This window comes from Anas acuta, chromosome 1 (assembly GCF_963932015.1).
Source record: "Anas acuta chromosome 1, bAnaAcu1.1, whole genome shotgun sequence".
Taxonomy (NCBI): Eukaryota; Metazoa; Chordata; class Aves; order Anseriformes; family Anatidae; genus Anas; species Anas acuta.
The window spans coordinates 196,462,037-196,480,851 of record NC_088979.1 but is presented as its reverse complement, the minus strand read 5'-3'; the positions used below and the strand labels follow the sequence as shown (position 1 = coordinate 196,480,851).

The 18,815-nt window shown below is 36.9% G+C and overlaps 1 protein-coding gene across 1 annotated transcript in view; it reads left to right on the top strand.

Annotated features, from left to right (window-relative positions):
- SEMA3D (semaphorin 3D) overlaps positions 1 to 18,815 on the top strand; it is a 143,403-nt gene that overhangs the window by 84,092 nt on the left and 40,496 nt on the right. The window contains 2 exon segments of the mRNA XM_068669963.1: positions 1,694 to 1,822; positions 8,131 to 8,273. Coding sequence (XP_068526064.1) covers positions 1,694 to 1,822; positions 8,131 to 8,273 — 272 coding nt within the window.

Sequence of the window (18,815 nt, the reverse complement as noted above, 5' to 3'; positions counted from 1 at the left end):
CCAAGTAAATTCCACAGATTAATTACATGCTATTGGAAAAACTAGTCTTTCCAGCTAAAAATCACCTGCTCATCATCCATCTTCTATTACAAATTACTGCTCACCAAAACCATTCTGGAAATAACTGGAACTTGGACTGAAAGCCACAAGAAGTGCTGAAAGCGCCTTGTCAGCAGAACCTAGACAAGGATGAGCAGTTTCTGTTAGACCTTCAGGTTTATTGATCACTGAGTGCCTGTCAGTTAGCAAACACCAATTACCCTGCCCATTCCTCATTATGACAAATACCGTACTGAATGCACTATTGTTTCTTTACAAAGGCGACATGCTGTCTGAAAGATGTGCTTTCCAGTACGGTCAAGGAAATAATACATGAGTAACAGCAATATTGAAAAAAAAGAAAGCTAACAGATCTTTTTTTGGCCAAATAAGGTGTTTGCGGGTCACTGGGTTGTGGGGTTTTTGGTTTGTTTTGATTTTTTTTTTTTAATGTGTTTATAAATTTTGCAAATGAAATGATACAACGTTTGTGTTGATTGATATTTATTGTAAGTTTGCTCTCAACAAAGGACTTCTCACTACAATATATTGTGAAATGTTTCTACTCAGAGCATCAGAAAACCTGGAAAGTAATTTTATGTATCACAGAGATCATTCAGCTTTTTATATGATTAAGGTCCACTTTTTAAAAACTGAATTACAGTTGCAAGCCATTAAACAAAAACAAAATTTCTCTGACCAATAAAGATATCTTGTTATTTTTGTAGAAATAAAAGAGAATTGTAAAATGCACAATGTGGTTAAAAAATAATAAAAAAAATAAAATCACAGTAACTCTTTGCTTCCCTTTAGAAAAATACTGAGATCTGAAGGAAAGCAGAAAATATTGTGCAATTCTTAAAGTTGTGAAGTTTTACATTGCTCAGAAAGCTGACAGAAAATTAAATAGTAACTGCAATTGTAGCAAAAAAAAAAAAAAACAAAACAGTATTATATTAAAATTCTGGCTGCCTTATTCAAGCAAGATGTCATTTATCTTAGTGGATCTACTCACTATGTTAAAATGATCACAGTTTGGGTCTGTAGCCATATTCCTACCATTAACGTTACATAGTTGAGAAGGTGCCTAAAGGTGCATAGTTGAGACTAGTGCCTATATTCCTCTTCATGAATGAAGTGTCAGGCAGAGATCCCTACTTCAGGAAAGGGCCAAGATGAGAAGCTCCTAGGTTGGAGCATCCATAGTGTTTCAGCTCCAACCCAGGATCAGCAAAGCCATGTGTGCTGACAAGGCTGGGTCATGAGAGCAAGCTTGGATTACTAGATGGTCCTCTCCACATCATGCCCCCCCAGGCTCATGGGGCATGATTTTCAGTTTGGATATTCTTACATCTCCTTAGGCCAAAGCTTATCAAAGCCTGGAAAGGAGGATTTTTTGATGCCTAAAAGCCTTCCAAAATTATGCATGGACTCCTTCGCTTCTCAGAGATGTTATTATAAATACTACTTCCATTTAATATAAGTAATTTCACAGAACCACAAATCCTATTAAACTATAAGACTATAACACTTTAAAGCATTAAATTAGTTCATAGGCAAATTAGATGCAGGTGATATTCACCCAACAGAACACAAACAGTTGTAATTTGTTTACTCCACAGCTGTAGAAACCCCATTTCTTTTTCATTTGTAGATGAGTATCTTTATGCTGGAACAGCTTCTGATTTCCTTGGCAAAGACACGGCTCTAACACGTTCCCTGGGCCCTTCTCACGACCACCATTACATCAGAACTGACATTTCTGAACATTACTGGCTTACTGGTAAGATCCCAAACATATGCTGTTGTCATTTGCATTGTCCCTGTCTCTCTGAAGTTAACAGCCCCTTTCTTAAATAAATATATGTCCAGTAAGTATAAATATAGATACTGTATCATGGTATCTTTGGATTATGTAGACTCTTTTGGAAAAAAGCTCAGTGGAACAAAAATGCACTTGAGAAAAGTCAAAAAGGTGAAAATACTAATTAAGGAAAGAGGAGGAGAGTAAGACCTAATAGTTCTTTCCATCTTTGATCTGTACATCTGTATATAGTGCTATAATTGGAATACTATCATGACTAAAATGCTTTTATTTCCAGTCTTGTTGGAATATTCTTTTTTCCTGATCACTTGTTAAAAGCTGTTCCCTCCAGTATGTTGAAATGACAGACTAGAAATTCCATGTTTTTAGGTAGGAGGTCTTCTCTCTCTCTCTCTCATTTTGTATTTTTCCCCCCTTTTTAGACGGGGAAAAATACCTTTTGTTGCTGTCAGGATCATTTTAAAACCACTAAGAGCACCCTAAAATAGCTTCCCAAGCAAAACACTGCTTTTTCTTGTCTGTTAAAAACATTCTGAGCTAGTAAACCCTCTAGAAAACTGGCCACATTTACACCCAGCCGGTCTCAAACCACACACAGAGTAACGTGGAAAACTTCGCTCACAAGCTAACCATGCTCAGTTAAAGCGTCCCCCTTTTAGCTGTCATCTGTCTCTAAAGATGTGGCAACACTGGCCCTGATTCAGGCTGTCTGTGTAACTATTACGGGTGTATTGTAAAGCCAGGGTCTGCTGACCACAGGGTTAAGTTGTCTTCCCAGCAATCAACTTCTGAAAGGCATAATTTTGCCTGTTAACTCTTTGAGACCTCAACAAGAGGAAATATTCATACTTTTATTATTACTTCCCTACTCCTTCTCTCCCTCCTTCTAAGCTGTTGCTCTATATTTATGTCTAGATGTGGCTCCATAACCTCAAGATTTCTCCTGGGGAATGGGGAGGAAAGGAAAAAACACTTCAAGTCAACTTACATTTCCAGATAGGAGTAGCCCTGCAGAGAGATAGAAAATCTCATACTGCAGTGCTAACATATCCCAGTTTCATCACCTGTACTCTTCAAATGTATGGCTCAACATCTCTCTTGCCCCACCTCTTCTATCTCCTCCCTCGCATTGCTGCATGTCCCTTGTGCAATTTAGACCAGAAATGGGCTGCATGCAGTATTGGACTGGGATGGGTCCATCCCAGAGGCAGCTCTCTAACCATGTTCCTTAGCATCTGATTTTATTACTGTCTGCTTAGCATGGAAAGACAGTTGGGGTAGCATCCTAAGGGATGCTATAATATCCTAAAAAGAAAGATTTACTGCAGTTTGATCCTAAGGAGCATCTGGTGTTATCATTAGTACATATCCACATCGATGAGCATTACAGGGGGATGAAAGAGGGCTCAGTTCCCAGCACACAAGAACTTATAGCTTAAATATCCAGTTCCAAACATTTCTTCATGATATTAATGATTCTTCATGAGCAGTTTGAGACCAGGAAACAGTACAAGAACATAGGATAAACTAAAGGATTGAGAACTCTTTGTGTTTTAGTTTAGAGGTTGTGAGGGGAAGTCTGCCTTTCTTCTTTCCTATAGATTAGTTCATTTTTTTTTATTCTGTTTTCACATCTGTATCTGTGAAAGATTTCTAAGGAGAATAATATATTAACATGTCTGGGGTTGAAAAACAGCTTCAGTGTGGCTGCAGTGTGAAAATATACCCTTGTTATGTAATCACCAAAGACCCCATATATTCTTCAAGTTTACTCTCTTTCCAGCCATATAAAAAACCACAGTCATGCTATAAGACTTCACAAACACAATCCATGCAGTGTTATACTAAGAGCCACAGGCATAAACTAGGTACTTTTAATATTTTGAAATGGTCCTTTTAAAGCTGGAGAAAATTTTGAGTGCAATTCTAAATAATGGGGTCAGTTTTGCAGTAAGCCATAGCGTAGTCAGTATATTGCTAGGTGATTGTGTAACATTACCAATTTCATACATTTTGTGCTTTCAGCCGATATTGTATAAAAAAAAATATTTACTTAATTTCAGTTTTAAAACCTCCACTTCATCTAAATCCCGTCTTCCCTAAACCTACTACCCATTGACCAAATATGTGTTAGACCTCCAGGAAAGGTCATACATACTTGAGTAATTGTACAATTAGAAATAAATTATTTCCAGGCGTGAGTCATGTTTTACTTAGGATAAGCATAAAATGTGTAACTTGATTTTTTTTTTTTTCCAGTGGGCTGCGGAAGTTTTTCTATAATGCACCTTAATATTATAAAGTGTTTTTGTTGTTGTTGTTGTTGTTGTTTTTCCTTTTTCTTTTCTTTTTATTTTTTTTTAAATTATTATTCCATTCCTGGAAACAAGATTATTCTTTCCTGGGAGAAGGCAGAGAAAGACAAAGCACAAGGGAAAAATGCGTAGGATACCTTCCAGTTCCTTGCAGGGCATCTCTATCTTGACTAATTAAGACATGTTTTAATCTCAGTGACTGAATAGCCGCTCTACAAAGGAGAAAGGGAGGAAGGCAGCTAATCTTTCCCATGACTCACACTCACACAGGCTCATACTCCTGCACGCAGTGGCACTGAAGGATGCTGCCTCCACTCAGCACTGCAGGGCTGGAGAATTGAGTGCTGTCACAGCAGCTGGCCAGAGCTGTTTGTTCCAGAGCTGGGGCCCTGGATGATGTGCATGGGGCTGGGCCCCTGCTCCGGAAGGCAAAACCGCCCACTGGAACTGTGTGCCTTCCTCCAGCTGAGATGGCAGAGGAGGGCATCCTGCAATGGGGTACCAGACATACAGGCATCCACTAAATAGCTGCACATTCCTTCCTCCTTTACAGGAAGTTAAAGTCAGAGTTAGGATGAGAGCTTCCCTGCATACATGAATCTTTTTTTTTTGTTTGGGGGGTTTGTTTGTTTGTTGTCATTTCAATTTAGTCGTCTTTGCCAGGGACAGATACTTACAGGCAATAACTTCTTTATGTCCTGAATGTTTTGGATGGAATTCAGCTCACTGAGCTTTAAAAGGCAAAAGTTAGCATCCTGTCTGAGCTCAGCCGTTTCAGTTGTCTCTGCCTGTAATTTACAGAGAGAGGTGACACTTCCATGGGATGACTCACTCCACCTACTGTAGGAATCTGTCTTAAAATAGGATTATTTATCATCACTTTCTTCCTTTCCCCAATCAGTCCCACCCTGAGAGAGGACCTGGGTGAGTGTAGGTTAGGAGCCTGACTACTTTGATGGTTGATGGTTAAAGGTAAATGAGGTGAGCACTGTCTTTTGTATCTTATCATGCCCCATATTTCTGGCAGCCCAGATACAAAGAGCTACTGCAGAAAGTGTCCAGCTGTTTTTGTTCGCCTTTTCATTTCTTTGTTCTAGGATTTGCTATGCATTTGCTGTCCTCTTTTTCTGGATTTAATAATTTTCTCTAGAAGCATTATTAATGCATGAGAGGTTGTCCTGGCTAAAAATAGTGCTTGCTTTAGAAGGGTGAAAATAGAAGGCAGGTAACCTACAGCAAACATGACCACCCCTGGGAACCAGCAGTAAAGGATTGGGTGTAGTAACTATTCCTACCAGACCACAGGAGCATGTTTAAAAAAAGCATGAGCAATACCTGAACTTCTGGTAGCTTCTTTCTCAAAGCTCCTGATGCCTTTAATTCCCTGTTCTGTTGCATACAGTCTGGCTAGGAAATTAATATGTGGGAAAACTTTCTATTGAAATAATTAAGCGAGGACAGTGGTGTGTATGGGAAAACAAATACTGGTTTAAAATGATCACCATATAATTTATTTCCCATGCAAAGAATCCAAAAACCTAATTCACAATTGATTTGAACTTGCTTTTCTATGTTTTATGGAATGATTACAAGAGATGAGACAAATATTTCATTTGCAGAACACAATGTGCTTTTCAGTTCATGATCTCTTTTATTAAATTGTTTTTAATCTCTTGTTCTTCATATCTTTTATGGTGTATTTTTGTTTGGATTTTACTTTCAAGATCAGTGTTCTCCATTGTGATTTAAAATCATTAAATATTTGTGTTCCTTTAATTTGTTAGAGATTCTTTAAAATCTATTCCAGGAATTGGTATTGAGACATTTGTTTTTTCATTTGGCTTGCCAAGTAAAGCAATGAAATTTATTTTTAAAAGAGCATATATTCAGGGTTTTGTTATGTGATTGTGGATTAAAAAAATAAAAATCTATACGAAATTCAAAAGAATGCTACAGAAGCATTTCACAGGTTACTTTATTTATGAATTGTTTAATAAACTCCATACTACAGAAGCCATATTGGAAGTCATTATGTATTTATTCATTGTTGAAGATCTAATCTTCAGAGGCCTTAAAAGCCCTGAGGAGTATCTGAATATTTGCTTTAGACTCAATTTGAAATCTTCACTTAAGTTTGTTGGGCCTGACATCTTCATCATTTCATTTTTCTGTTGGTGCCATTCTGTAGTGTCAGAAAGGTTTAAAATGGAAGAGGCAATTATGGCAATTTTGACCAATAAATTTACTCTTCTGTTATGAAGGTCCATATTCAGCAGCCCTTGAACATTTTGTCTCAAGTCTTTGACTGTGACCCTTTGAATCAAGGACCCTATTTTTGTCCTCTGTGTACCATAAAGTACATTGTGTAAACTCCTTGAGGTGAATATGAAGTAATAATCATTAAAAAAAAAAAAAAAAAAAAAAAAGTAAAGACATGAAGATGCAATAAAAGCTATTAATAGTATTTCCCACAAATCACCAATGTTTGCTCTGCCATCTTACACCATACTCCTTACTATCTTTCACTGCAGCCTTACCTGGGACAAAGACCATGTATTTTATTACTGAAAGAATGTATCTCAGAGTCAAGGGTCTCTTTGCATTGTATTTGCATAAGCACTTCTGTTTAAAGAAATATAGCATTGCTCCATGGGCCCTCAAAAGAGCTCATTTATTGTAGCACACTGGGGAATGTCTTAAAAAAAATCACATCCCAAAGCATCTGGCTGACTTGTGCAACACAGTGTGGTTGCCTGCCCTGTTGCAGTCTGGAGCCTATGGAATTTGTTTAATTTCTGATTGTAGTCTGTAAGGAAAAAAGAAAATAAAAATGGTGAAAAAGTAGAACAGAAGAAGATAACATGAACATGAGATCTGAATAAGATGGTCAAGAACATGGATGAAGTTCTTGGCCCAATGAGATGCAGGCAGAGATAGGCTTTCTTTGTCAGAGACCAGAAGTAACACAACTGCCATGCCACTCCTTGCAAAAATCAAAATAGCCCAAACAGAATGTTATAGAATCAGCCTGGCTGAGGTTGGAAGGGACCTCTGGAGGCCATCTGGTCCTCAATCCAGGACACCCAGAGCACGTTGCTCAAGACCATATCCTTTGGCTTTTGGAAATCTCCAAGGAGATTTCTACTCTACTCTACTCTACTCTACTCTACTCTACTCTACTCTACTCTACTCTACTCTACTCTGCTCTGCTCTGCTCTGCTCTACTCTACTCTAGAGGAGACTACAGCCTCTCTGAGAAACTTGCTCCCAGATTGATATAACTAACATGTTTTGATGCAAAACAAGGAACTATCTCCTTAAAACTAATTAGAGTTGTGGAGTTTGGTGTGCTAACCTTTTGCTAATGCAAGGCACTGTGTTGGATTTGTAAATAGAGATGGTAGGATTGTTAAAGCACAGGTTTGTAGGAAACTTTTAACTTGGAAAAGATGTCATTTATGTTTGAATTTTTAATCCCATGGATCAATCAAAGTTCTTTCATTCATTTGCAAGCTATCTCTAGTAAACAGTAGTGTATTTCTATACTCATAACTACTGAAATGTGTAATTAAATTAATTAAATTCTACCATGGAATCTGGGGAAAAAACACTTAGCTTGATATTGGTGGTTAGAGAATGAGTGATATGGCAGACTTTTGCAGTCATTGTATTAAAGGTCTTCTTCCTTTCAAACAAGAAATGATATCCAATGCTGCATATTTATGTAAGTTGTAGTAGACTGCATACATAAAAACATCACACCAAGAGCAAATATCTCAGAATCCCTGCTGGTTTTCTCTCAGAGCTTATAACAAACTTGCCACTGTGTGTCTATATAGTGATATATTTATTTCACTGAAAGATGCAATATAAATGTAGATATTTAAGAAGAATTTTAATAACAAGACTTTTCTTCATATTTATAACATCTTTTTTGGGGGGAACTTCTAGGAGCAAAGTTCATTGGAACTTTTCCCATCCCGGATACCTATAACCCAGATGATGACAAAATCTACTTCTTTTTCCGAGAAATATCACAAGATAGTGGCACATCTGACAAGACAATTCTTTCTCGAGTTGGAAGAGTTTGTAAGGTGAGGGCTCTGTCTTTTACACTATTTAAAACGACGTACATTGTTTGAAAAAGATAAAAAGATAAAAGATAAAAAAAAAGATAAAAATAATTAAAAAAAAAATGGTTTGAGCTGTCCTGAAATTTTTCAGAACATACAATGCTACTGCTGTTTGACATGTACTAATCCAAAAAAATACTTAATATTGACTGCATATATTTTATAAAAGCTAATATGCTTATAAATGAAAATCCTTTGTCTAAATGATGATGTATTGACCTTCAGATATGCAACAGTGACCTCTGTTTCATAAACTTTTATTAAGGATTGACTTGATGTTGTGTACACAATGGCAAAGTATTTGGATTTTTGTGAAAAGTGCTCAGTGAATGGAGGGATATACAAATCCATCACTTCAACATAGATCAGCACATCGTTTGTGGGCATTACTGAGAGCTGAGGTCATTTGTTTGTTTTTAAGCATTCCTGATAATCAGTTTGGGTGGGACTGGTTTAAAAAAAAATGTAGTTTCTGAGCTACATCCACACCCACCTGGAGGTTTTCTTTCCTGTGAAGTGCTGTCTTTGACCTGTTTACAAGCATGAGCCAGGAACTGACTCTGCTGCAGTATAAGAAGTCCCATTTAGTTGGTGCCTGAATTGCTTTAAGAGATTATTTTCTTTACTTTCTCAATCATTATGTTTGTTTTTGCCCCTTATGAAAGATTTCTCCCCTTATGGTATGCATAATGTAGATTTTTATGAGCTGCACTCTTTCTGAATAAGCATCTTTGTCAAGGGAAGAAGCCTCTTCAAACTGTAATGAGAAGATAAACCAATTTCTGTCATATGAAGGCAGTAAATAGTTTGCGGTTGAACAGCCTGCTGGTTTTGCTAATTTATTCTTCCTGTTATAGTGGAATGGTCTATTGACTTCTGTGACAGACATACTGTCTATCCTCTCCTTTATCACATAATATTTTAGGAAGAGATGCAGTCAAAGTAGATGCTCCCATCCTGTTCTTAAGTCTTTAGTGAATCCGGGTGCACAAGAATTGCTGGCAAAAGACAGAAAATGGGACTTTAAAGTTGTCTTCATATTAATAAACATAAACTTTGAGCAAATGTTTTTCATGTGCCTAACTAGGTATCAGCAACACTATTATAGCAAGCACATTGAGTATGTACATTTCTGTGATATTTTGTTCAGTTTTTTCATTTACATGCGTTTTCTGAATAAAGCAGATCCTCTGGCAGTGAAAATAGTCTTCTTAAGGAGAAACTTGATAACTAGGGAAGAAGCAAAAGAGTTTGATTTGCAGTAAGATACACCTAGCAGAAAGGCACACAGAAAGCTAATGAACATACATTGAAAACAAAGAGCAGATACATGTGCATGAATGCATAAATCTATGACTGTTCTGCAGACCAGCAAACTCCTAACAACTGAGATTTCAGTGACCACAGCCATTTCACACTTCTGTCCTTGACCTAAAATGTTAAGAAAACAGAAAAAAACACCTCATTCATAAATCAGTTCTCTAGTAGGTTTTTAGCCAGACGAAAGAATGGATAATCTGTAGTTGGGTATTTCACAGTGGTGTGATTAATGGCAGAATGGAAATGCAAACACACATGATTTGCAGCTAGACATGGCATTTGCTGATTATGAGAAAGCACTTAATGCATTAGGAAAAATTGGTAGACAACAATTTTCAAGTCAAGGCACTGGGGAGATTATATTAAACTAAGATATATTAGCTAGAGATGTCCAACATCCTCTACCTAGAGAATAAGCTGATAAGGTATCATAATAAAAGCAAAAGTATTGCAAGAAGATCCTAACAACTGTGTGTAATTGTACCTTGCATTCAAGGTATTGAATGGGCAAAAACAAGACTGAATTTGTAGGGTAACCATGTTAAGTGGAAATAAATTGTTTTGAATTTTATTTTTAATAGTCAAACCAACACAACAGAAACTGGTAAGTAAGGTGATTATTATTAATGTTATTATTAATGTTTTATACCGTCTTCTTTACTGAGTGCTTCCTGATGGATTCAGAATTCTCTTGATAGTTTATACTCCTGTGTTTTTGTATGACTGTCTTCATTATCTTGCAAATTGTGAAAATTATTAAAATATAAGTAGAATTATTATATTTAATATAAGTTAAAATGCACAAATAAACTCCTCTGTTTACAGACTAAGATCCTCTGTATCTGTGGTCTGCTGTAACACCTCTGTTATGATTAGTCCTCTCCAGTATAAGATCCATGTCTTTGGTTAAAATGATGGATAAAACTACAATTTCTGCTTGCACTGTCTCCTAAATGTACTGTATAACATTAAACTTTTGCTTTCTTTCCTCAGCAAGCATGGAGTAATGGTGGATGGGAGAGCAGAAATTTTTGAAATCATTTGCTTGGTGTAATCCCAATTTTTCTCTACTAGAGCTCAATTGCTGTCTACCTCACTGTGCCTTAGGGCTCCTGTACATTAACGCCAGAAACACATGCTGAAATTAGAATAGGCTTTGTTTTTAATAAGGAGGTTAGTCAATGCAGCCTATTCTTTGGCTAATTTTCAGTGACTCAACAATATGGTCTCTCACTAATCTTACCCCTTAGGGAAAATCTTCTCTGGAAAGCATTCCCTTTTCCCAGCTACTTACACACCCAGAAGATTATAATGCTCTCACTGGCAGCTCTTTGCCCAGAGTCAAACAGCTGTCACTTGTCCTGTTCATAAGACCATACTTATACTTACCGTCTCGAAGCTTGTGTTGTAATAACACAGCCACTATAGCAGTAAATAGCACTAATTTAGATTTGCGTCATCTGCATTCTGTAGATCACCAGGGGATATCAGTATGAATTGGAAGGAAGTGTTTTCAACAGTCACTTTCAGAGTCAGTTGTGTAATTTATCATGGCAAATGGCATTTTCTATTTTTGGTTTGAGGGAGGTGGAAAAGTAGCATTGGCCTATCCATAGGCCAATGCTACTACTTATAGTATGTTTCTCCTTTTATAAAGAATAATGTGTTAGGTTATTTGTTTTGTTTTCAAGAACAGTCATAAGTGAAGAGAGAGAAATACTATTAAATATTTGCCAGTGATATGTATCTATTTTTTTAAACATTCAGGTACACTTGTGCATATTACATGCATCATACAAACCTTAACATCTTAAAAGCATGGGTCCATATATTTCTACTTCTAGAAACACAAGATTAAACTGTTACAGCTCCACTCTCTTCAAGCCCACACTGCAGTACCATCTTGCATTAGCCAAAGACATGACACAGTCATTACACACTGAGTCTCATTTTGAAAACAAAATGCATCATCTCTGCACTGTGCCCTTTGCAGTCAAATAACAAGTCAGCTACTTTTTTTTTTTTGTATACATGTCCACCACAAAATAATTACAGAATTGCATTTAAGGACAACCTCACGTATGCACAAATCTAACCCTAGAAAAGGTTTCCCTCCTATTTTTCCCTCACAAAGTGAGAAATAAAAATCCTAACTGCAGAAGCCCACATAAATGTTTTGAATAAGGAAGAAGGTTGTTGGAGTTTTTGTTTGCTTTCTCTATAACATCACATTTTTTTCATAGTTAAAACCTCATTCTATTGGAATGGAGTGGAAATTAGCCAAAAGTGGTAGTTTCTCTGCTACAGTATGAAAATCCTGTTTATTGTTACAGCACTATGTATTTGCTGTATTATAAGCTTCTCTTTAATGCTTTTGGTGATGTATTGCAAAAATTAGTGCATGCAGTCTCAGAGTCTGATTTCCAGGAGACCTCAACTGCCAAGAAATCAGACTTAAGCCCCTGATGTTGTTTTCGTATTTCCCATAGTGTTCAACACCCAGAAGTATCCTTTGTTCTAGTGGGAACAAGTGAGCTCTTTGTCTTTTTTTTTTTCCTTTTTTTCTTTTTTTTTTTTTTTTTTTTTTGAGGGGGTGGGGTTTGGTGGCTGTTATGCCATTCCACCCTAATATATACCCAGCTGTACCTGGGGATGAGAATATACTAATTAGGCACAGCCCTCTAGGTTAAAATGTACTTTCTAAAGGCACTGGAATGTAATCATTTTAAGCACTCCTGAGTTGAGAGTGCGGGACACACCCTGCATTCCACCTTAGGGTAATGTGATTTATTTCCAAAGCCATGAACACGAGCAGAGTTCAAGGCCATGACCTTGCCTCCTGTCTGGTGTTTAAGGCAATTTGTATTCCTGGAGTGGCAGCAGGGAGCTATTCCACCCCTTGCCTGAGTACAGGGTCTCCAGTGGGCTCTGATGTGGGACTGCTGGCGTGCAAAAGCTGGGGGGTGTTTTTTTTTTTTTTTTTTGTACTGGAAATAGTCTAGCCATGCCTTTACTGTGACTGGAAGTAACTGGGTCATTAACATTCTTTGTATTTCTATATCATGTAATGCATCATTGTGTAGATAATTGATCTCTCTCCACAAAACATTGGAGTTATCCACATAGTGTAATGCTTTACCAGTCAGCAATATTAGCTAGGATCCCGGAAGCGAAATAGCCATGTTAACATGTTCTCAGCAGGGTTAATTAGTCTGGGCTCACCGCCATACTCGTGTAACTATCCTGCTTCCAGTTCTGCAGGCAACTCATTCCAGACTAGATTTAACTTACTGCGTACTACGTGCTTATATACTTTCTTCGTCACCATAATATTGCCTAGCCGCAATGCTAACCAAAGCTAGTGGTTTGTATATTTATTTATTTATTGAAATCTCTGTGATCATGATTAAAACCATTTAGACAAAGTAATCCCTAAGAAAACTTTGGCCCTTATTTGACAGCTGGGCAGTTTTGCAGCTGTGTATCCTTCAGCAGTCTGCTCCTCCTGGACTTCCAACTTTGACATTTTAATGTTATATGCTGTCTGAAAGTTTTCAAATATTGTAGAAAAGCAGATGCTCATCAAGATGATTTCATTTTAAGGACTGGTGTGCTGGAGACAGCCCAGCTCCATACAATATTTGTTTTCTAACTGTGATGAATTATGAGATATAACACCAGGCTTTGACAGGTCTTTTGGTCCAGCTTTCCTTATTGGCAAGGGTACAGGCACAGTATAGGAAGTTTGGTATGTTTTTGTCTCTCATGGGTGCATTTCAACAATGTAACTGGAGTTTGTTTTGTTTTGTTTTGTTTTGTTTTGTTTTGTTTTGTTTTGTTTTGTTTTGTTTTGTTTGGAGGTGTGTCATGAGTTGCAGATGAAGCAAAAATATGTAAGATATGCTTATATATAAAGAGGTGTGACTGCATTTTACTGAGCCTCAGGGAAAATGAAAAAGAAATTACAGTGTCAATATAGTGCTTTAAAAGCTGGATTACGGAAATGCAGCTGCACAACCTCTGAAGCAAACTCTAGAAATCATCTCAGTTGCCTGAGACACTCATTGCCAGAACATGTTTTTGACAACCCAGAAGCTCAGAAGTGAGGAACTTGCAGAGTTAATTGGAGTGATGTACCAATGCATAATCCAAAATTCTGGAGTTCAGAGTGCTTTGATTCAGACTTTTGTACATCTTTAAGACAGTAAATGACTTTGAGATTTTGGAAGTTTTCTAATGTGACAAAATTAGCTCTCTGAATTTTTTCTTTCAGTACCATTAACCTGAAGATGTACTCTTCATGGTTTACTGTTCAGACTTTACTGATGTTTATTGACTAGTGCTGAAATCTAAAGAGATCTGAAAGACCTACCTTTGTTTTGTTCATCTGCTTTTCCTGCTCTATATCTTTGGTTGTGTATACTGAGATCACACTGTCCCACACTAGTGGCTTTAGGCGCTTGACAGTGTCAAAGCTAAGAAAGTATCCAGGCATCCACCTCAGTTGGTAAATGAAGATGACTATTTTTTTAAAGGAAGATGCAACACCTTCCATCTTCAATCCAAATTGTTCTTTGAAGGCCATATTTTCCACTAATTATAATGGGAGCTTTGTTGTACTGGGTCCTGAGGATGTGAAATTCAAAACATTCCTATTTAAGAATGTGAAATTTTATGGCAAATTCAGGCCTATTTGTTCAGACAGAAACCAATTTAACCTAGTGTTGCCTCACGCTGTTTTACAATACTTCTGTATAAGATTTCACAGTGCCCTTAATGCACTCAAACATACAAACTCACCCCTTCTATATGACACTAATTGTGTGATCCTTCTAACCACTTGTCTTGCTTGCGGCTTCATGATCAAAATGGTAGATATCGTAAGTTGAAGTTTTGTTGTTGTTTTTTTTTTTTTACCTGTCATTTTATATCCTTTTATGTATTTATATCATGTAATTTATATTAAGTATATATGAAACTACAGATAAAAAACAGGTAAAGGCAATTCAAACATACTGGAATAAACCACAAACAGATTATACCCAAAATTTAAGGTAGATTTTCCTGAGAGTTAATTAACATTTTTATTTGGTTGAGCCATCATTTTTTTGCTCAATTCAAATTTCCACTGAGGTTAAAGCGAACAGCCTAATGAAATACATCTATTTTGTGTCAGCCTTTAAACAGTTCTGGGGAGTGTTCTTAGTATTGTCAAACCTGTTGGAGGTAATTTCAGCAGGGTTACGAAATGACTCTGAATGACTCTGCAGTATAATGGTACTTTATCACTTCAAAGTCTAAAAAACTTAATTTTATTATTTCATTTGTCCCAAATCACATTCCGACATGCTCTCTATCTCCCTTTCTTTTTATCTTAACCTGTTAGTTTCTGTAATGTCCCTGTTCCCTCCTCCCCCCCCGCCCCCCCCCCCCCCCCCCTATGCTTTGCAACTATCCAGAAGATCTCTTTGCTGGTTAGATTTTCCAATTTGGATCTCATCCAAAGTTAATTCAGTAGAAATGTCTGTGTGTGTGATGTTTAAACACTTTCCAAAATAAAAATCACCATTTTCCATAGTGAACCAAACAATTATGTATGCTTAATGTGAGTACATTACCATTCTGAATGAAATAACAAAAAATCCACTTGACGAGCAAGAACTCAAAGCTACAATATAGTTTCTTACACCCATAGTTCAGACAGAAGGCATTTTCACACAGATGTGGCCTATAGCCTTGTAGTTTGAGCTATGGTTTTCAGTTGCAGTAACGACCCTCTTTCCACTAGTCTTAATGCCTAGAAAGATGTGATTGCCCAGAGAGGCATTCTTACCCATAGGTTTCATATCAGTTTTCCAGTGATGGGTTGTGTGATCAATGGGCTTGGTAATTTTGCCATAGATCCAGCTACTTGAGTTTCATTCTAGTTTCAAGCCAAAGGCTTCCCTCATTCAGTCCTTCTGGGCATTTACTCATTTCAGCCACGAAAGTCAAAAACAAGCATTCCACTAACCACAGCACTCCTGCATGCTTCTGGTAATAGAGATGTGTGCCCCTCCTGTCTTAAGTCTGCTGTCTAGATAGGGCAGAGGTTGAGGCAAATGTTTATCTTTTCTATTTGTTTTGGTTTCAATATCTATATTTGACCCTGGTTGTACAATCAACTTTGTACATGCACAGCGGTCGATAAATGATTTGATCCACAAGCTATAATCTTAGTCTATAGAAGATACTAGTTAACCTCTCCAACTCCTTTTGCACCAGTCAGTGTGGATTATGCTAAGGGAATGAAGCCAGCCAGTACAAAGGTATGAGGGCAGTGAATCCACTGCACTAATGCTGAGGACCATTTAGTCAAAGTGCCTGACCAATGGCACTGTCTCAAGATGGGGACAGTAAGCAGGCAGCAGGACAAGGTATGCAGTAGGCTCTGGACTGTGATGGGCTATGATTTCAGAAAGGTATTCAAGAGTATCAGCTCCCAGGGATCAAAAAGCAGTCTGGGGTTTTCCACACCTGTAATCTTGAATTATGGATTGTCTGTTTCAAGAGGTGATGGTATTCAACTCTCCAGAAAAATATGGAAATTATTATAAAAATATTCTCTGTAAACAGGTTTGCTTAGGGAAAACTTAATGGCAAATTAAGCAAATCTAGAGGAACTTCTGAATATGCTGCTGGAGGTGATAAGGGACAGTTAGTCTGCTCTCTGAGACAGTTTGAGAAGCACCGTAGAGCTATCCAGTTGATGCTTGGTTGCATCAATATATCAATATATTAAAAAAAACTTCTTTACTGAAAGGGTTGTTAGGCATTGGAATAGGCTGTCCTGGGGAAGTGGTTCAGGCGCCATCCCTGGAGGTCTTTAAAAGACATTTAGATGTAGAGTTTAGTGATGTGTTTTAGTGGAGGACTTGTTAGTGTTAAGTCAGAGGTTGAACTAGGTGATCTTGGAGTTCTCTTCCAACCTAGACCCTGGTAAGCAGGAAGGCTAAATTTATTCCAGGCTTTCTTGTTGAGGTAATGTGTGACTCAGGCTCTTCCTATCAGTGGTTCATGCACATTCACATCTTTAGTTCTCCTGTCTGATTGTGTGCAGATGCTACTGCAGTGTTAGAGAACTTACAATGTACAGTCTGTAGGCTGAAGCATTTATCCCATTCTGCCAGGCTAGACTCTGCAAGGGATATCTCTGTGACAAAACACATTATGCACAAGGCCAAGTCCTGAACACATCATGATCCTTGGATCAACTAGCTTAAGCAGCAGAAACAGCAAAACTAGCAATATCTACTGTGTCCAGATGGGTTGGTGTCTTATATGAAGCAATTTGCAATCCTGTAATAAGAAGCTTTCCCTGTGAAAGATTCGGTCATCTCATATAAACAGCAGAATTACTAAATAGTCACCACTCTCACTTGAAGATGGAAACTGTGCACATAGAGATGAACTGACTTTCCAAGTTTACTCTAGGTATCCATAGCAAAGAGCAAGCAGTCACAGATCTAAATTGCATGCACCTCCTTTCTCTTGTTTATATTGCAAGTGTATTTTTATTCTCTCTCTCAGTCACACTTCATGGATTGCTTGATGTTTTTGGACCTGAACCATAGCTTGCTGAAATCATGGGAGGGATCTTTTCTCTGACATCAATATGGTTTAGAACAGAACTTTTCAACCTAAATTTATGAAGAAGGAAGTCTTACTTTCCTGTGTTATGCCAGTACCTGACAGGATAAGGCCAGAATACAGAAAATAAAACCTAATAATTAAAAATAAAAATAAAAATAAACATTTGAAGACAGAAGTCCACTGATAAGGCTGTTGGCTGTTTCACTGTTTATAAACATAATTTAAGTCTGCTAGAAGAGTTTTTTTTTTTGTTTGTTTTGTTTTTGTTTTTGTTTGTTTTTTGTTTTCTTGTTTATGTGCCCCCTGCCTCCCTTCCTCCTCATAATGTATGATTTTGCTGCTGGGCAATGCATTTTTTTTTTTTTTTTTTCTGATGGCTTTGTAACTTAGCTAGACTGCCCAAAAGGGAAAAGGCTCCAGGGTCTTTTGCAGTTTCAGCACTTCTTCCCTCTGTTCTCCAATATTTCCTTTTACTGAGGGGCCAGGAATTTGCTTTGGATGGTCCTTTTGCACATCTTGCCACTGGCTCTAATTAATAACCTGCTTCTAGAATTTTCACTAATTGTCTTTTTTTTTTTTTTTTTAAGTGACTGTTCAGGATAATCACTGTCTTTAAAGTTTTATGAATCACAGTGTTTGACATCCTTGATGTTGATTGATTTTCAGAAAACTGCACTTTTTGTTCTAGTGTTCATTTTGTCACTGTTACTCACAAACAAATAAGAGATTTAAAACCCCATCGATGCAGATGTTCTTTAGCCTTGCTGCCATCTGTTTTCCTGCCTACTGGATTCCAACACATATATTTGTAAATTTCAATGAAGCTATATGATATATAAGATAAAATAGAGTAGAAAATATGACCAACCTATTTTTTTAAGTGAATTTTTAAATCATTTATTCATTGACTGTAGTCTGATATTTTTTTTATTTTCGCAATAATCTGGTAACTTATCACAGATCAGAGTTTTTGAAAAGAAAGTTGTTTTGTTCTTTTGTACATAAATTACAGGACCAAAGTTGAGATTTGCATAGAGGTCTCCAAAGGAAGACATTTTATACAACCTTATTTTACTTCATAAATTTTGCATTATGACATTTAAACAACATTCTTTATTGCTTTCAGAAAACCTTACTTACACGTGAACCTGGGTTCACTGAAGTTGTGTATTAAATATTTAAATTCTTACAATAGCTTGGTAGTAATTGTTTTTTTGTTGTTTATTTATTTATTTATTATTTTTAGAACAAATTCATAACAAAAAGATAAAAATTGAAGATTTTTGTAGAATAAAAATATTTTTAATTAAAAATACATATTTAATTTATTTTTAATTTATTTCAATTGAAATCATACTGGATTTCTTCCCAACTTTTGTAGATATTTTCTGTGTTTAGGTCTTTGTGTTCTTTTTGGTATTCTTTCCTCAACACATGACAGATTGAACTGCCCACCTTCTAGTTGGCAATAATCTAAATCTCTAACTCATGAAAACACTAGCAACTGAGATTTTACAGGCACTTCTTCCTGTTAAAAAAAAAGGTATTTCA